At 38.2% G+C, this 20,791-nt stretch overlaps 2 protein-coding genes across 2 annotated transcripts; both read right to left on the bottom strand.

Moving 5' to 3' along the window:
* Positions 1–1,352: 1,352 nt before the first annotated feature.
* LOC143845508 (glycosyltransferase BC10-like) lies at positions 1,353–14,261 on the bottom strand. The gene is made up of 2 exons (XM_077353884.1): positions 13,221–14,261; positions 1,353–2,319 (listed from the first exon to the last, which is right to left on the bottom strand). Exons 1-2 carry the CDS (start codon positions 13,728–13,730, stop codon positions 1,675–1,677), a joined length of 1,155 nt encoding a protein of 384 aa, XP_077209999.1. The 5' UTR covers positions 13,731–14,261; the 3' UTR covers positions 1,353–1,674.
* A 2,819-nt stretch (positions 14,262–17,080) lies between these two features.
* LOC143845509 (Ribosomal protein S30 family protein) lies at positions 17,081–20,592 on the bottom strand. The gene is made up of 3 exons (XM_077353885.1): positions 20,441–20,592; positions 20,123–20,260; positions 17,081–17,377 (listed from the first exon to the last, which is right to left on the bottom strand). Exons 1-3 carry the CDS (start codon positions 20,442–20,444, stop codon positions 17,331–17,333), a joined length of 189 nt encoding a protein of 62 aa, XP_077210000.1. The 5' UTR covers positions 20,445–20,592; the 3' UTR covers positions 17,081–17,330.
* Positions 20,593–20,791: the final 199 nt, after the last annotated feature.

Raw genomic sequence — 20,791 nt, 5'->3', positions numbered from 1 at the left:
GCATTTTTTTTTCAACTTTTAGGAAGCGTTGTAACAAACAAGGTCTTTCGCAATTGACATGAGAGCTATGGAAAAATTGACTATGCATGAGAACATCCTATGTAAAAATTAGGGCTGCAACTCGAGCCGGGTTTTACCCGACCCGAAAATAGCTTGGGTCGGGTTCAGGTTTCATGGGTTTCGGGTCGAGCCGGGTTCAGCATTCAAAAGCCCGCATGAATCTCGGGTCGAGCCGGGTTTGAAGGGGCCCGACCCGACCCGACCCGAGTTACATAAGTTATAGTATGTACATTTTTTTCTATTGTTAGTTAAAAGTTAAAGGGATAATTACATTTACACCCCCTCTAGTTTCTGACACATCCACTTCCACCTCTATAGTTTAAAACGTGACAAATACACCCTTGTAGTTTCAATTTGTTTAAGGTAGGTCCCCTCAGCTGAAGGTTCGTCCATACATTGAAGGGTTAGGATGATCCGATGGAGCTGATTTTTTGGGCACACCCTATCTATGTCAGGACCCATCAAATGGACGCTTTGGATCATCCAAACAATGTGGGCCCACATTATTTGGATGATTTTTTGGTAGTGTTTGGATTCGGGTAGGGGCCCACATTATTTGGATGATCCAAAGCGTTCATTTGATGGGTCCTGACATAGATATGGTGTGCCCAAAAAATCAGCTCCATCGGATCATCCTAACCCTTCAATCTATGGACAAACCTTCAGTTGAGGGGCAAACCTTAAACAAATTGAAACTACAGGGGTGTATTTGTCACGTTTTAAACTATAGGGGTAGAAGTGGATGTGTCAAAAACTAGAGGGGGTGTAAATGTAATTATCCCAAAGTTAAAAGTGAAAACCCACTGTATGTGAGTGTAATTTCTGCTTTTATGAGTTGAGTTGATTCAAGTGTTTGATTCAGCATTGTTTGATTGTAATTACAACATTGTTTGATTACAGCATTGTTTGATTCAAGTGTGATGTAAGTGTAATTACATCATTGTTTGATTCAAGTGTAATGTGAGTGTAATTTCTACTTCTATGAGTTGAGTTGCCTTGCCAAACAAGAATTTTCCTTAAAAATTTGCGTCAACGTGAAAAAACCCGTCCCGACCCGAGATTTATCATGGGTAGGGCCGGGTTTGGGAATCGTGGGTTTTCCGAAAAAAAACCCGACCCGACCCGAGATATTTCTCGGGTAGGGTTGGGTTCTCCACAACCCGACCCGCCCGACCCGAGTTGCAGCCCTAGTAAAAATTGACTATCATTTGACTATACATGGGATTATCCTATGGAATTAATTTTTGATGGTTGCCAAACAAGGGCATGGGCATGTTAGTAACCATAAAATATTTTTCCTTTGAAAAATTCATAATTGTGATATAAGAAATGGGGTTGACAATAAAGGAAGGTGAGCAGTAGTTTTTGTATGCAACTGAAAATGCTGTGGATGAAACCCATTAATGCTCTCAAGGCTTGTAAACTCATACCAGTGTGATTATATCAACTAAAAAGGGTGGGTTTCAGAAATGATCTCAACCAAATAAATACTGAGCGTTCCATAGAAGGCCCTTCTATTTGTGAGAAATCACAATCTCAAAAATTTTCTGTGGAAGGCCCAATCTCTCATGACTTCTTCCACTGCCATTTTCCCCCCCATCATCAAGGGTGTCCTCAGCCAAACCCAAGAAGCTTAGGTGCAAACTCTAATAAAGGCTCCAGAGCACTAGGAGCGAACTTTCTAGCAAAAACAAAACAGAGGGAAGAGGGCTGGTCATTGTACAGACAGTCACTACCATCCTCAAGAATCTTTTTTAGAAAAGCCTCTGTAATATCAGCCTCCCCAAATGTTGCTGGGTGGGCCCCACCTCTCGACCAGTCTACCCAAGTAATGCTTCTGTTTGCTAAGAGATGAGGTACTTCAATACTTAGCATGGTAGGAAAATAATGCTCATCCACATAGCAATGAGGTTGGCAAAATTCAAAGAATTTTGGGTAGTATTTGACATCTTCAACTATATTGACTGCAACCTTTCTGTTTGAAGCAAACCACTGAGACCCTTTACGCCACTGCGTGATGTTGACCTCGGGTGCCATGTTTTCATTATATCGGCCTCTTCCGTAAGGTCCAGGATCATCGAATGCACCAACAAAGCTATAGCGGGATTTCATCAAATACGTGTATATGATGGTGAAGTTGTAGAGAGGAATGCAGGACTCGGACAGGAGTACGAACCATTCATTTGAGATATCAAGCAAAGCGTTTGCAAGGAGTCGTCTCTCGGCTTCACACATACTCATCCTGCCCCACTCCGACACCTGCAGGTCATGTCTAAAATATTAGAATTTCAGGACATTATCCAGTGTAAAAATATATAGATGTTCAAATTATGCTGGTAGGTTATGTGTACAGCCATGGGGTATGGCCCAGATACAACAGCCGTAGAGTGGCAAACTAAGAATTACAGGGTATAGGAAAATGGCCATATAAAGGCTTATAGTAAATGCACATTAAAATAAATTTTCAGTATGGTGAAGACTCTAGAATTTGGTAGTTGATTTAATAGTGTCTAGATATATTGCATACAGTATACCTTTATAAAAATTGAATACATATTTAGATTAGCACACCATTTTGGATAGAGGACCCAAGAAAAATATCCTTCCCCTTTCCATTTGCTAACTAATACATTTCAGACCTTGAAAATTTTAGCTTATAGGCCTTCAAATTATTGTTTTGTCAGCTCCATTCTCTTGCCACATGGAAAAAAAAACAGTACTGCAATCCACCATTTGATGTTATTACAAATATATGTGAGATATCTTTCTTATATTATTTTCCTATTTAGCAATTAGCATTTGGTTTCAAGTGATCAAGGTAAAAGGTTATGATCCTGAGCTTCTATTATTTTCCTATTATCTGTCTAATTTGTGTTTGAATCCAAACCCTACAAAATTGACAAGCAGTTTGGACTTCAATATTAAATGCCAATTTATACCCTGTGTTTCAGATTATTATTGTTATTTTTAGGGAAATTATCTCCTATAGCCTTCTACTTAGGGAGTATCATCAATGATGCCCTCCATGTAAAGGATACCCTCCATGATGCCCCCATCTCTCAAGAGTAATATTTTTTTACTTACAAAATTACCCATAGAAATAAAATACTCTTATATTTTCCCATCATTCCCCCTTCTCATGCCTCTCCTAACTTAGAAGGGAGAGAGAGAAACAGTGAGTATTTTATCCTAGTGGTAATTTTGTAAAGTCAAAACTTACCACTCTTGAGAGAAGAGCATTCAAGTGAGGTATCCTTCACATGGAGGGTATCATTGATATTGTCCCCCTAATTAGAAGGCTATAGGAGAGATTTTCTCTATTTTTCATCTTTTAATTGATAGGTCATATTAATTAAACCTTACAAACACATTTAAAGTTTAAGACATAAACTCGCCCGATTTATTTATTTTTGTTAACATATATTGAGGTTTTGCTATTGTTACATCGTTATAAAACCAGACAGATCCAGCTGTTTGGACCAGGTTTGAACTCGACCAGTAACTGTACTGGACGAAACATGGTAAAATACCTATGAACAGCATTTCAAACAAATGAGCTCGCAGGTGCATCAGGTTTAGTTGGAACTAGCAGGTCAGATAACGACAACACAATAAGGGAGCTTTTTCAAATAAGATTTTAAGGGTATTTACAACTAAAGTTTTTCAATGGATGCTTTCTCATCCCCCAAAATAAGTAGTATGAGGTCTCCTCCTTAAATAAAACAGTAAAAGCTCAATGCGTCTTTCATTCTTTTTGCAATAGAGGAATTGTGTAACTACGTGCTAGCTCTAGGGGTTTGAAGTTGAACTTCAAAGGCGTTTTTGCAAAAGAAAATTCTCATTTTCTTTATTCAGAGTACAAATGATGTCCTTTTGAGTTCCAAACTGTAAGCCCATTGCTTCTACCTTCGCCAATTCCCATCTTGTTTTGATGATTCCCAACACAAGTGATTTGGTGTTACTGATGTGCTTTGCCCATGTAAGTTGTAGATTGATTTTTACAATCCATTTGTTCAAGGAATCAAGAAAGCGCATGATGGAGGAGCCAAATTGGAGTATCATTGGAGTGAAAAGGCCTTAGATGATCCGAGATGCAAAGATGACTTGAAGTGTTGAAGTTCAAAAGAAGAATCAAGTGAATGTCAAGTCATTTAGAATGTACATCCAATCCTTAGCTTTTAGGGTTGTTTAAGGCATGGTTAAACATCAAATAGAGTCGCAAAACATGATAAATTATAAGGGACATGTAGTGGACCAAACACCACAAAGATTGGATAAAGTGGTGAAAATTTGGCAATGCCGGTCGACCGAGCCCACTCCAGTCGACCGTGAGATGAAAGCTGTGGAAATAAAAACGGTCTAGCGTACACTGGGATAGGCCGGTCGACCGAGCCTGTGTAAAAGACTAGCCATTAAGGCTATAACGACTAGTTCTTGGGGACTTTGCAGAATTTACCAAAATGCCATTGTAACTGCTAGTTTTGGTTCCTTTGCCCATTTAAAGGTCCCCAAGCCTTTGGAACACCTCTTTAACACACTCTAAACTTATTTGAATACCCAAAGAGTGGATTTAGCTTACTTGTGCCTCAATTGACTACAAAATAAAAGGATTGGATCTAGGCTTCAATTATAAATCTTCTTCTACAAGATTGTAACCCTTGCAAAGGGATTTTGTTTTCTTTCTTCATTCAATGTAATTGGCGAGTGTTCGTAGAAGCAGAGCCCTCTCTCCGTGGTGAGGATCACCACCAAGTTTAAAGCTGGATTGTAAAGAGGCATGATCTTCGCCGAAGTTAATATCTGAAGCCATCAACCTATTTTGTTGGTGGAGTGGAGTAGGCCTCTTGGGATAGAGAACCGAACCACTATAAATCTCTTGGTGCACTCTCTCTAACTTATCTCTTTTCTTTGTGCTTGCACTTTGATTTATCTTTGTGGCTTTATTGTTAATTGATTTTCTTACTTTAATTGGGTTGAAATTGGTTTGAGTTTTCACAAAGGATTTGACTTTGATAAACCCAATTCACCCCCCTCTTGGGTTGCGATAGCATAGTTGGGACCGTCCCCATATAGGGTACACAAACCAATTTCGCGAGGTTTTATCGACTCAGGAGACACCCTCACCAGACCTTAACAGTTCCGACTCTTTAACATCGTCAGAGCATGTTATTGAGAGGCATATAGATAACTTATCCAGATGTGTGACGGAAAAGGATCAACAATTGATTAGATTCTGTTGATGCTCTGGCTAGATTTATTGAGCATCAATGACTTGTCAAGGGAAAAGTGGCAATTCGTGCACTTAGAGAAATTCCTCTACAGCTTCCTTCCCCAGAAACAGAAGATGTGAATCTGGTTCTCAAATCTAACCCTTTTCCCTCCTCCTTTCATTTGGATTCAGACAGAAGATGCGAATCTGGTTCTCCAATCTAACCCCTTTCCCTCTCCTTTCATTTGGATTCAGAAATGGTGTTTGATTCGAACTCCAGCTCCTTTACCGGTTTCCTTGCATGGGAGGAAGACACTTTCAGGCTGATCGAAAAATCCATCAAAGGTATTGTGTAAGACAATTGTTTTGGTTTCGCCACTGTCAATCTTGAGAAGGCTCAACTTCTTATCAGAACCAGAGGTTTCTCCTGTATTCTCATCAGATGATTATTGTCAAAAACTGCTTCTTTGGGTTAGGATCTGTTGTGAGGAGGAACAAAGCACCATGTACCACCTAAAAGATCTTTCGAGACAAGACGCAATCTTTCCCCTCAACTCAGTATGAGTTGACTCGAAGAGAGAAGCTTGACAAAAGAGGTATGGATAAGCATGATAGACTGTTGTCGATGCTAATGCCCGACAGCTCTAAAACGATGTAAAAAGTCTCATTTACCTCCAAATGTCGGAGAAATTGCCTCTTAGTCCGTGGAAGAGATTGAAAGAATTAGAAAATTCCTAAAAGAGAGATAGGAATGGTAAAAGTACAATGGAATAAGGAACTAGTAAAAATCAGGATCTGCATCCATCCATTTCTAATATGTGGACGAAGGATCTGACGGCAAGAATTGCTTGCGTTCAATCACAATATATGGGCTATTAGAGTAGGTCCCGTTCGAAGGAAAGGCGAAAGGTCTTGGAAGAAGGAAATCCCTTCCCATGGGAACCCATTGATAATGTTTCAAGAATGGTAGATGAAAGGATCCATTGTTCTCTGGCTTTTGTGATTCTGTGGCATCATGTCTGAGGAAGAACTACAGAATCGATTTTAGAAAGGTGTAAGTCTGGCTAAGCCAGATCGAAAGAGCAGATTGCAGGTGCGGGCAGTAGGAGTGTGGATGGTGATTCACTTCACCTTGAGCAACTGCTGGTTCCATATTCTGCAACTTCTTTAGAGGGAAGCAGGCAGCAGCAAATATGATGGCAACAGCAGCATCCATCAAAAGAATCAAGATAGAGCAGATTATGAAGATGGGTAAAATTTTGAAACTACGCGATAGACAGAAGATGCTCATTTAAAAGTTTTTTTTTTTTTTTTTTGAATAGTTGCAATTTCATTAAAAGAAAGGGGCAAGACCGAGAAAATCAGCCCCTAAGACACAAAGAACCCACTGAAACAAGGGAAAGAAAACAACTAGAAACAATTTACAATCACGGGAGTAGGGTGTCAAACATCTCCAACCCCGGCTTAACTATGCCACCTCTAGCTAAACTATCTACCACATTGTTAGCCGATCGCCTAACGTGATTGAAAATGATTGAGGATTGTCCAATCCGATCTTGGATATCGTGATTGAAACAATTTACAATCACGGGAGTATGGTGTCAAACATCTCCAACCCCGGCTTAACTATGCCACCTCTAGCTAAACTATCTACCACATAGTTAGCCGATCGCCTTACGTGATTGAAAATGATTGAGGATTGTCCAATCCGATCTTGGATATCGTCAAAAAGCTGGGCAAATCTCCATGGTGGAACTGCCGACCCTCTAAGCCAGCTAATGGCATTCATGGAATATTCTCATTTAAAAGAGTCTAATGAAAATACTTGAAGACTGAGACTTACCAATTTTCCCCATGCCAGGAACATGTCCAGAGTAAGAAAGAATTGAAGAGGTTTCGGCAAGGATGGAAACAGAAGCAGGTTGGACATTTCGTGTCGGCTTTGTCCAACTTTTAGAACCGTGGTCCTATCTAGACTGCATTTGAGCATTATCCCCATTCTGTAGAGCAAATAGTATCGCTGATGATCTTGCAAAAGAAATGGAGAGAATGGAGTGGACCTTCATTAAAAAAAATGGAGTGAACGTAATTGCATCGAGCTCTTACCTGATTCCCTATATCAACTTTTGTTTGTGCTCTAAGCTTGTTTTGATGTTTTGTTTTTGGAAATGCTCCTCCCCTCGCTTTTTTAATTAATAAATTTGCCTTATGTCAATAAAAAATAGTGGACATGCGCTTTCAAACTTTGATGATGTGGGCCAAGTTCAGGCTCTTCGCAAGGATAGTTGCAAACATATCTAGTTTCAAGTTTCAACAACATCTAACCAATGAGCATTTCTAGCTCAATATATTTACAATGGTCAATTTTCTGCTCTATAAGACTGTTCTTGTTAGGTGAAACCACATTGCGTTATTTGAATTTCTAAGAAACTAAAATAATATAGAAAAAAAAAATTACCAATTGACAGTCTACAACTCTGCTGAACGGAATGCATTATATTTACAATGATCAATTTTCTGCTCTATAAGACTGTTCTTGTTAGGTGACACCACATTGCATTATTTGAATTTCTAAGAACCTAAAATAATATTGAAAAATAAATAAATTACCAATTGACAGTCTACAACTCTGCTGAACGGAATGAATCACTGGTTCAAATCAGACTACAATTACTTTATGCTCTGAAATTCTCAGCAGCATCTCTAAATTCCCCAATCTTACAAAGGGCAATAAACAAAAAAATTCTTAATTATTGAAATAATGCTGAAAATAAAATGATAATTATTTCACTAACTCAAATCCATCATCTCTATATTATAGGTAGACTCTTGCAGTTCATGCATTCGCTCGAATACACACCATCACTATCTTCTCCTAGTCGCTATAGACTATAGAGGCTCTCAGTGTCTTTGAAAATTGGATTTAAGAAATAGCTTACAACAAATTTCTGTGGTCGCGCAACATCAATAGATACAAAATGGCATAATAAATGAGAAGCCACAAGTATCATAACATAAATAGCTACGGCGTGGAGTGACTAATGAAGCATTCACTATCTTTAGTTAATGATGACTATTCTTGTATAATATTTGTTAAGGGATAGGGTAGTTTAAGAAATGTCTTTTTGTTTATACGTTATTTAGGCTTGGGACGTCATTCTGGAGTAAGTCATCATTCTTTTCCAACCAGCCTCAGATTCATGATGGGATCTAAATAAATAAATAAAAGATACTAGAAAATAATACATAACTAGCTTAAAAATGTCTTCGCCCCTTCATTTTGCCTTGTCAAACTGAGAAGTGACAAGTAGTTGTATAGTCATTTGTGTTAGTTTCGTTTTTTTATCTATCCTTCACCTAGTCACAAACATCTTTCACTTTTATAAAATCTTCAAGCATCAGACACGTATAATGGTCCTTACAGGGGGTCCAAACAAGAGCCCCCACTTCATCAATAAATTTCTTCCAACTATCTACCAAAAAACAAACAAATTTCCTGCAACTTTGGAGTTGTAGATAATCCATAGAAGGCTCATATCCTATTTTCTCTATGCCCTTGTTAGACAACTTGCACAGGTTTTTATAGGTTTAGAAAAAAAATGTCCCATCTTCATCAATAAATTTCTTACGAACTACCCACGCAAAAAAAAGTTGTTGAAACTTTGGAGTTGTACTGTCCGCCACATAAGGTTCCTATCCCACCCACAGACTTGGGATGAATAACTCATCGACGACAGTAAAAAAAGGGCAGCCCAGTGCACGCAGCTCCCACCATTGCGGGGTATGGGTAGGGCTAGATGTACGCAGCCCTACCCCTGCTTTGCAGAAAGGCTGTTTCCATGACTCGAACCCGTGACCACCAGGTCACAATGGAGCAACCCGTGACCCCGATGACAGTTATGCAAGTTAATTTATTCCTTCTCATCCATGAAACATAAAGATGCATCCTAATCTAGCATCTCCCTGATATCATTTATATGACTCTTGGCATTAGCTACTTACTTTGGCATCAGCTACTTACTCACCTGAATTTAATACCCAGACCTCAGATGCACATGGACAGTCTAATCCAAGAACCACACGGTGCCATATATACTGGACATAGTCGAGATTATCACGAGATTGGAGTCAAGAATAGAAAAGGAAAAAGTTTTCCAAGCAGTCTATAAAACAATTCCCCCATGTCATGATGCTTTTGCATCAACTCCTCATGAAGGTATAAGCAAGGGTTAAAATTTTGGTTTCGATTTTTGGACATAGCCTAAACCGAAATTTCAGCCAAAATTTGGTAAAAAAAAAAGCAAATTTCATTATTGTGCCAAAATTTCGGATTCTGGCCGAAATTTCGGATTTAGGTGGTTTCGGTGTTGGTCCCAACCGAAGTCCGAAATTTCCATATTGCAGCCGAAATTTAAAACCATGAGTATAAGCAGTCCAAGGCCTTACACATAGTGGGTTGTTCATAAAATTTAGAAAAGCAAACCTCACCCCACCTCTGTCTGTTTCATGTGCATGTGCTGCTACCGATGGAGCTACCTTGGACACTTGTGGTCGTGAAGGAGCTAATGAGGGGCCTACATAAGTGGCTGCCTCTTGTGTCCAACAAGGACTACATGTCCCTATGAAACCACTCACACAATGTGTACACTGCTCTACTGATTCAACGGTCTTAATATGCTATGCATTGTTTCTTCTTCCACTATTTCTCTCACAGCCGCCTTCATTTCTTCCGTATCTTCTAGAACTGACTATTTTGTTATAACGCCCCGCATCCTTGTCAGCTAGCATTTAAAGCAATACATCCTCCATCAACAACCACCATATGATAAGCAGTAAGCACATATTGTCTTCTGCCCAGTGCCTATATACTAGTATAGGGAACTGCCCCTTCCTTTCTTGTTCCATATGGAAAACACTTCTACCTATTAATGAGTATCCACCGTCAAGCCCCTCCATAGGGGCACAACCAACCACAATGGTGCCCAGCCCATAGGGAATTATCTAAACTCACACACCCTCATTTATACTCTCAACAAAGATTCTTGTAGGCTGTAGCATAACTACATCTGTCTCATGGTTTCTAATAAATTCCTTAACTAGCACCCTACAATACTCTATTCACAACTCAACTCAACTAAGCCTTTGTCCCAAACTAGTTCAGGTGGGCTGTTGCGAGCCCACCCTGCTCTGCTGACTGGTCCGTTTCTTAAAACTTCTACCCCAGGTCCCATGTACCTACCTGAACAGCCCAATTTAGCCAGTCGACCAAAAATGACCAAAATACCCCTCAGTACCAAATTTTCAATTTCATCCTAAATTGACATCCAATTTTGAAATTAACTTTGAACTGTATGATTGGCATCATTTCAAGCTTATTGGCACATTCAATTGGATGTTAAAGTCCAAAAGCCCCAAAATTTTCAAATATTGACGTGTTTTCTTAGATTTAGCCCTTGAAAGGTCAAATTCTGCATAGCCTCATTCAAGGTTGTGGAAAGCAAGCCTAATTTGTTTTAACGTCTAAAAGGAGACTGCACTCTCTCAAGGAACCTTCATCACTGCAGTAGTTTTCCCTTTATTCAAATGCTTGCATGATAGTTTAATTTTGATCTCAGCATGTTGTTTATGCAACATTCATAGTGCTGCACCTGTTGGTTGTCCTTTAGGAGCCCACAGTTCTTAGACTACAGCCATCTACATTCGCCTAGGGTCCCACCTATAGTTGATACCTATCCTGCTTAGGTTCCTATTGTCAAAAGTTGTAAGATTACTCAATTTGTGGCCTGTCCTACACCAAGAAGCCCGAGTTGGATATTCAAAGCTATGAATGCTATGGATAGAAACTTCCTAAACTGGACATGATTAAGAAGAACCATGGTGACCACATTCATTGTCTTAAAACACTTAGAGATATCATTAGAAAAACACTTGGAGAAATCCCAGTTCTTGACGTAACTCTGCTGAACACAAAATCCGAGTCTCCACTTTCATAGTCATTGTCCAAAAAGCCCACCCTCTTTATATCTTGTATTTGGCATCACTAACACTCCACAATTATATCAGTCTAAGCCTTGAGAACAAAGAAATAAAACCCCGTTCCTATGGTTGAAGCGAGAAATCTTCATCTCTAGAAGCAAGTTATCTTCATCTCTAGAGAACTACAACCATTCAAATCAAACAAAAATGGTGAGCAACAGACTACTAGAAGCAGGATCCAACAATCACGGGCCACAAAGATGGAGAGCACATAACTTGAAACAGAGATGATACGATATGCCCTTGGGTTTGGTATCTTACAGCAAAAGATGAGGTGATCTGCTAAGAATAACACTTAATGGAAGGAACGACTATAGAGAAAATAAAAAGCAGGCCATATAGGTAGAGCACCGAAGCAGCTCAGTTTGCTTTAGATATCTTGGTTGACTTCTCGCTATTTTTATTTCCAGTGAACTTTCTCCCAGAGATAAAAGAATAGACAACAAAAGGTGGACAAATTTAAAATGTAAGTTCATATAGTTCAATGGGCATTTTATAATGCAGATCTTCCGAAGAAAAATAACAAAATAATCAAGAATGCCACAGAAAATTTGCTTCTTTTTTTCACTTCCCAGAATATTACTAAAATGAAAACTAGTAACTACATAATTGGATCAAAAAGAAGAAGAAGAGGAACAAGAAGAAAAGAGAAATGACAAACTGAAAAGGATTATTCACTCCAAAGCTTGGTCATGCAATTTTTACATTAATCTCAGATGATCTGAACAATTTTGGTGTAGCATAAAAAAAAGCTTGGAATCATTCAAAAAAAAAAAAATAGAATAAAATAAAAGCTTGGACTAAACACATAAACATGTGCTTGCCAATAGCATCAAGGCAGCCTCCTAAAGTTTATTTAAGAAACTTAGAACTCATTGTGACATTGGAGATTAACATGAATATATTTCCCAAGTTATTGTCCCGCCAATTATGTGATGGCTCTCAGGAAAACACTAGTGAAAGAGTCATCTGATACATAACAAAATGGAAATCAATAGTTTAATCAAGAACAAGGTCCCCGCTGGCACTGATCTAGTTAAGGCTATGATAGGAGGGGATGCACCTTTTTGAGTTTTACAGTAAATTGGTCTAAAAGATGAAGAAAGCAATAGCATATCCGATAAACATGAAAATCATGCTTTTTCCTCAGCTTGTGTAATTACATGGTTCAGTATGTGCAAGTAGGAAAGAACATCCCTTGAGAGAATTGTTCGATTTGTAGACAAATAACGATCTCTAAGCCTTTTCCGTATAATAAAGAATGTTAAATTGGCAACACTAACAACCACTGTTACATGGATTCTTCTAAACGGACTAAGAATCCGTGTCGACACATCTCGGATTCCATCACTTGAAGATTCTCCGAGACACTTCTGGATCTCTTTTATCCATTTTTTTTTAATACTACTGCCACAACTTTACAATTACCATATGTTTTCAGTTTTACCCATCCTAATATTAAGTTTCTTAAATGGAGCTAAAATATTATATCTACGTAACCAATTAAAATATTCAATATATTACTTGTTATAACTTATAACCATATTATTATGTAAAAAAAAAAGAATTTTAGAATTAATTAAAATATTTAGGCGAATCCACAAATCTTGCTTTTTGAGGTTTGCCGAATCCAACACTCAATACCCATGTCGGATTCCGACAGTCGTATCCATACTGATGCAACATAGCTAACAAGTAACAACTAATGCCCTTATGCACAATTGAAAAAAAAAAAAAAAAAAACACAGAAGCACATCTAGATAATGCAAACATACATACAGAGTAACCTAGATAACCAACATGTGAAACAATCAAATGACTACGTAATTAACTCAAACAAACAAAAAAGAAAAAAGAAAACTACCATTTTTCATGAGGAATTATGAAAATCAATCAAATAAACAAGGAAAGGTACCTGGCTAGGGATCTGTCTTTGATAGAAAATCGATGTTGGCATAAACGTGGGGCGATAAGACGGCAACGAGTGAACGTAGATTGAGTAAAGGCCTTCATGCCCTTCAAAAAACCTCTCCCAAAGAGGATACAAAGGCAAAGGTCCTTTGCTCAAGAACATGAATGCAACCTTAGGGACCCTTCTAAAAGGATAGTTCTTCACGCGAGGAACAAAAGACGCCCGCCATAATAGCTCTTCGTCATTCATCGTGTGAATCAAACTAGATGGAGGCTTGATCCATCGATCCAAGTTATTCAATTCGTGTACGCACGGTTCGAAACTAGTACGAGTAGTGGGTACTACATTGTGAACTGTGAAATACCTAGTCATGTACATGCTAATGACTGAAAACCCTAAACCTAGAAAGAGAAATAGGGCAAAGAACTTGAGTAGAGTCAAGGGGAAAACCCTAGATTGAGATCTGGCAGTTGCATCCTTGCCTTCTTCTAGTGAAGAAACCCTAGACTGCATCTTAAAGAGGGAGAATTGATTGGCCTTCTACCTACTAGTATGTCTGTTTTCTAGGGTTTTATAAGATGATAAGCTATTTTGTATCGAAAATTTGTCAGGAAATCTATGATTTCTTATTTGGGTCGATTCACTTTCCTCAGATAGACGAATTATAAATTGCATCTTAAAATAGGAACAGGAGTAAGTGTTGGTTTTTTAGCATCTAGGTATTCAAATCCAGAGGATTTCTTCTTTGGGTGCAAGTAAAAACTAATTAAGAAGAGGGATTTAATGGGATTTAGGATCTTGTAGAGGATTTCTATTTTTAGTTTTTATTTTTGAGTGGAGAGGAAGGTGGAAAGATGAGAGCCCAAGAGAATGGGAAGGGTTTTCAGGGGTGAGTTGAATAGGATTTGTTAACTGAACAAAGTAGGTGGAGAAATCTAGCAGAGATTGTATAGTATTCCTCGTGGGTATATATGTATGAGTTTGATTTTAAATAGCTTTGGTCCAACTACAAGGAATTTAGACTTCACCATTAAAAGGGGTGGGAAAGTGTGTTTTCCGGGAGGTTGTTTAACCACATGGGAATTCCATATTGCATTAATGCCTTTCTTATAATGTCTTAGTAAGTTTTAGACTTTAGCAAGAAAAAGTCTTATTTGATTGATTAAGATATTATGAAATATTTATTGAAAATTTGATTACATTCAGTATCAAACGCTAAAATCGGAATCACGATTATTCCTAAATAAATGTCAATGCTTACACAAACACTAGAATTGGAATCAATAAAGGCCCGTTTGGATACCTCATGCATGCATTTGTATTTTAATTTGGATACAAAACACATCAACTATCTTCATAATCATGTTTTAAGAGAGAGAGGGCTGTCTCGCTGTTGCCAGAGCAACGTTGAGGAGCAGCGATGGTGAAGGAAGTTGCCACAAATATTGATTTCCAAATAATGTCTCGCAGAGCATATTCGGAATTTTTTGCACTGTTGTAGCTGATTTGGAAACCTAAGGATCTGATCCAGTTCAAAATATCAACTAAATCCAAATTTTAATCTTGTTGGTATCCAAACGTGACCTAAATGCCAATGCTTACACAACCACTAGAATTGTAATGTGAGACCAATATGGATTTCTGATTCCCCCGATACACCAGCTAAGAATTATTAACGATTCACATCCAATTCCCCACCAAGCATCAATAACCATTCACAAAAAGTTCAAATAAGAGAGGGCTTCTAATATCAAAAGAAGTTTAGATGTTAATAAAAATCAATAACCATTCACAAAAAGTTCAAATAAGAGAGGGCTTCTAATATCAAAAGAAGTTTAGATGTTAATAAAAATCATAAATCATTGAAGCTTTGACATTGTACATAGAATATGACATATATGTATACATATAGATAGATATATATTGAATCGTATATATCAACTCAACTCAACCAGGCCTTTGTCCCAAACTAGTTGGGTGGGGTCGGCTAGTGAATCCTTTAGAAAATTTTCATGAAGAAATTGAATAGTATATCTATAGCTCAAATTTTAATTAAGATCGTAAAATCATGGGAGTTTTGACATTGTACATAGTACATGACATATAGCTTTAATCCAAAATTCTTTTTTAAGCCCCCGTTTGTAAGAGGATTTTGGGAACCATTTGTGAGTCCAAAACTGATTATTGGTCTCAAATTTACATTTAATTTTGAGACAAATAGTCAGATGTTGGGCTCACAATCGATTCTCAATATCCAAAACAAACAGGGCCAGCAATCAAATCATGTGGCCATGTCTGGATTGCTGGAGCTTTTTGGAAAGGAAAATATTTCTAAAATTTCTTATTTCTTTTTTAACATAGGAAAGAAGATAACTTGAACCCACCTTATTCAATTTTTATTTAGAAAATAGAAAGACCAATTTATAATGATATTTCCCTAAATTAAATATAATCATATTATGTCCCTCTAAGTTGTGGAAAGAAAGAAAATGTTCTTCTTGCAATCCAAACTGGGTGGTAGAGTCAACAATAGTCATGACAAACGACATGCTTTTTCTTCCAAAAAAAATTGAATTGCTTCGCTGGGCAGGTGTTGGAAATTTGTGATGAACTTTTTGCACCTTGTTTCTTCTAGTCCCGAATTCTTGGTCAATAATTCTAAACACAAAAATCCAAATAAATTTCCATTCACACTTCCACTAAAATTAAAAGTACCATGTGTAATCTAGTATTTGAAAATTCGGGCTCCGGTGAGAACAAGGTGACAGTAAAAGAGAGTCAGCTCAGGCGAGTCAATGGAGTTTTCAGTAACTTGGGCGAGTCAAAGGAGTTTTCATTAATTAGACAAGGCATATCTTAGAAGAAAGTTCGGAGAAGGTATAAGGTAATCGAGTCAGGCAAGATTAGGCCTAACCCAATAATAACCCACATTTTAAAAGACAAGGTGTGGCGACATTTGATTTTAGAATCACAAGAAAAAACTAGTAAAAGCCGCTAATACAAATATAAAATCAGGGGAAGCTCATATCCTCGTAGCTAAGAACCTAGAATTGGAAGATTGTAAAGAAAAAGTTTCATTCAACAGTCGAAATTCTGCTTATAATTTCCTTGTTAGCGTCCAATTGAACAAATTTGGGATAAAAGTGATGCCACTTAGAGCACGCCGTATGGACTATCAAGATCAACAACAGGTCAGTTCGATTGCACGATATATAAACCTTGAATAAGACCATATCACAAACTGCATGTTGTCATGGATAGCTTGTCCCGGATTTTTTATTTTTTATTTTTTATTTTTGTATATTGTCCCGGAGTAGTTTTAACTTTTGTTTCTTGACATTATTATTTGGGATTGGCTAGGTACTATATCGCAGAAGGCATTTCGTGGACCGGCTGTTGCACGAGAGAGCAGCCACATAGGCTCACTTTTCAACAGATCTTTTCTGTAAATTTTGAACCAGAATTTTGGGGAAAACGAAATTTCGTCCACGTTTCGAGTTTGCTCAATTTCGGTTTCGGTCGAAATTTAAAACCTTGGTCTAGAGATTCAATGAAAACCTGCAATTTCTCTCTTGCTCTTGTTTTCCATTTTAAAACCTGCAGTGACATACCATATCTTCTATCTGCAAAAATTGGACAGTCCCAACACACCCACCACCACAAGACTACAAACATCATAAGAAAAGCTAGTGCATCTCTTCGGAGAGATTCATATGAGTTGGTCTCTGTCTTTGATCTTTCCATAACAGAACTGGAACTCAATAAGGTCATTTAGTCAAACATTTAATAGATGCCAATACCTTTCCCCAATAACTAGTTGCAGTTCGCAAATGCAATTCCATAAGAAACCATAAAATCAAGTATAAATCAAAACAAGAATAATATTAAACGGTCTGATTAAACATAATTTGCACATCCAAAACCAAAACACATCTCAAATAAACACACATTGAGATAAGTCTTTTGTACTAATATTGCAACTGCATGGTAAGTTCAACAAAGCTCGGCCACAGCATAACAGTGGCCATGGCAAATTCAAGTGTCCGAAACAAGGCTGAGAATATCATTGCAGAAAAGAAAACCATCCTACATCCTACAAAACTCCTTCCATTTCTACTTCTCCGACGAATTGGGGCCCCTTTTCTTTCCAAACCCAACAACTGGAGACAAAACAAAAGTGACATATTAGATTTTGGAGATTAATAAAAAAAACCAAGTTTGCAAATCAATTCCTCAAGCAAAACCAATTTGAACTTGACAAATTAAAACATGAAAATAAATCAAATGTTTCAGAAATGGGAGATGCAAACAGACAGATTATGTTTCCTTTCTTTTTCCAGGATTGGTAGATACCTGACTAATGCCATGCTGCGAACCCTATAACCATGCATTTTTTTTATTAAAGACCGAATAAATTAAAGAAAGTAGCCTTCAACCACAGCCCCTTGATAACTGCTAACGTACTCGGGCAGCTTCTGGTTCTTAAATAGCACTGATTGTAACCAAAAATAAAAATAAATAAATAAGGTTTTCAAACCCTTCTGCCAACTGATATAGGATGTGGTGCACTGGTGCTTGGGATGGGGTCCGTGCATGTGATTGCATGGGTTGCATGCCACGTAGGTATTGAAGTTCATGCCACAAATGTATTGAAGTTACGTCTTAGTTTTTTTTTTTTATTCAAAAGTTATGTCTTAGTTTGAATAGATAATTGTTAGTAGGGGTCGTTGGAGAGTAGGATATGTTGGAGTGTGTTTAGAAAAGTTGGATGGGCTATTAGATGTTATGTTAACAGAGTAGTCGGTTAAAAAAGTTGTTCGGCTATCTGAAGTTGTGGTGAAATAATGAAGGCAAGTTTCACGTTATCCAAACAATCATGTTCTAGGTCTTAGTTCTCCTCAAACTGAACCAGCCTTGTCTCTTTCCAAAGGTTTTCCCTTGATGTGTCAAAATTCGTTGGGTTGGGAGAGATCCACAAGAGTGGGTCGTAACACTTTGGAACCCAGGACCATGAAGCTGAGCTCAAGAGGATGAGGGCTGCCACAGAGATATAGGAGAGAGATCTACTTGAGCTTAGGCAGCAGTTGGCTAAATTGAGCACCAAGTACAATCACTTTTGTAATCAGCTATGAAGAGAAGTCGGAGAACACTTAACGGCTACGACCGAAAAATACAAGCTTGAATAATGGTGTAAACACTATAGAGGGGAGGGCGATTAGATTAGGTTTTCTTTTGACAGGGACAATCACTCTGTCAGGGTTTACAAAGCCGAGCAGTTCTTAGGCTATCACCAAACCCTGTGGGACCAATGCTCCCTCCTATGCAAGGACACGTCCCAAGCAAAAGAGAGGCAGAAGAAGGGTATCTGCTACAACTGCGATGAGAAGTCCCATTCTAGGCACCAGTATAAAACGCAATGCTTATTTCTCTTGGACAACCCTTGGCTGGAAGAGGAAGCTTCACTTGCTAAGGTGGTAGATGAGCTAAATGAAATCGGGGAAGCACAGAGATGGATCGACCGAAGAGATCCTCGCAAGCCATTATTGGTTCCAGAACACCACAAACAATGAGGATGATTGGATGAATTCGTCATTGGCCAGTTACTATCCTCATAGACTTAGGTTGTTTGACCCCAAAGTTGTCCAACTTATTGAGTTGGGGGTAATTATTCGTCATTTCTCTTCTATTCTTCATCTTCTACTTCTCCCTTATCTCTTTTCTTCTACTTCTAATTCTTCACTTCTCATATTTTTCTTCTTCTCTTCGTCTACTCTTTTTCTCCCCTTTCTGCTACTTTCCTTTACGGTCCAACATCAGGAAGAAGTCTAGACTTGTCAGGAGATGCTTGTGTTTTTATTGGCAACTCAGAAGTGGAGACGGTACCTAGTGGGTTGGCAATTTGTCATCCATGTGGACCAGTGGAGTCATAAACACGTCATGAACCACCCCATCACCACTTTGGCATGATGTAAGTGGCTCACTCAGTTGCTCAGTTTCAACTATTGGGTGGAGTAACAAAAAACTAAAAGATAATCAAGCCGAATGGACGATCTAGGCGAGGTGATGAAGAAAGTTGCATCAAGAAAGTTGCATCTTGGTGATCTCTAAACCGGTGCCAACATGGATGAAGAAGGTGAAAATTATGGCCACTTCTAATCCTTATCTACTGCAGATAAGTGAAAAATGAGAGTAACATATACACTAAACTAAGGGATTTTCTTCTACAAATGACGAATTCTAGTATGACCTGCGTCTTCTCTATGAGAAGTTCTCCTAAAGGAATTCCACGACAACCACACAGCTAGATATTCTGGGTTAGAAAATCCGTCCACCGACTCAAGAACTCTTCCTATTGGCCAGAGATGATGGAAGTGGTAAAAGAGCATGTTCGTGAGTGTGACACCTACCAATGTCAAAAAGGGGAGAATGTGTCACTGTTACCAACTAAACTTTTACAAGACCTGCCAATTCCGACTCGAGTCTAAGCTGATCTCTATAGATTTCATAGAAAGGTTGTTGATCACAAGTGGGAAGTCCGTAGTTTTTGAGAGGACAGATTGTTTGACAAAATACAAGAAACTAGCGTCTCCAAGTGGTATAAGTAGTCAATAGGTAGGACACAAACATTTGATTTACCAATGCTTGTCTTCTACTGAAATGAAATCCACAATGAATCAATTTTTTACAAAATTGAGCCAAAAATTTATGTTAAAATCCCATTCCACAATTTCGACAAGATTTCCATCGAAAAATTTCACCAAATTTGACAAGATTTTAGCCGAAATTTCCACCGAAACTGAAATTTAAAACCTAGAAAATGAAGCTCAACTTGAACTAGGAAATCAAAGCATATAGATGGAATTCAAAGAACAAAAAGACTGAAAAAAAAAGAAAAAAAGAGTTACCAGCTGTGACGAATCGCCTGTTGTATTGCATCCTCTTATGAGCCCTTCCCCTAGGCTTCTTCTTTTTGTCTTGCTTTGCCACCTTAGGAGTCTGTCCTCTCACCTTCCCCGCACGTGCCAGAGATCCGTGCACCTTTCCTGCAAATCCATACAAAGAATACACAAAATAAAAAAAAACTCAGATTCGAAACGAAATCGAGATGAGAAGAAAGATGTCTAAGTAAATCGTAGATAGGGAAAGAAGAGTAGAAATGGAGAGAGAGGGATTAAAAGGAGAAGATTTTTTTTTGCAGGTGAAGGATGAGAGGAATAGATTACCCATGGCTGATGTTAAAGATTCTGCTACTTCTCGATGCAATGAAAAGCGAGGAAAGAACGTTTCTAGGGTTAGGGTTTTTTTAACGGGAGTTTATATACTGCGAAAATCATTAGCTCATAATCGACAAGATGTGGTACTCTGTGTTGGAATCGGCATCTTATTCCGATTCCGCTGATTCTAGCTTTCGGTTCCTAATCGTGGTGCGGAATTGACATTAGTACTAAACCCGAGATAGCATTCCCTCAACCATAGCCAGACCCAACTCGAGCCTTGGGTCGAGGACGGTCAACCCTAACCCAATCAGCAACCGTAATCCAGCCCATCTAACTTGTTTTTTTTTTTCCATATCA

Source organism: Tasmannia lanceolata, unplaced genomic scaffold (genome assembly GCF_043159265.1).
Source record: "Tasmannia lanceolata isolate RefF3 unplaced genomic scaffold, GAP_Taslan_0.1 ptg000015l, whole genome shotgun sequence".
Taxonomy (NCBI): domain Eukaryota; kingdom Viridiplantae; phylum Streptophyta; class Magnoliopsida; order Canellales; family Winteraceae; genus Tasmannia; species Tasmannia lanceolata.
Note: the sequence above shows the minus strand (reverse complement) of the source record. Positions and strands in the feature narration are given on the sequence as shown.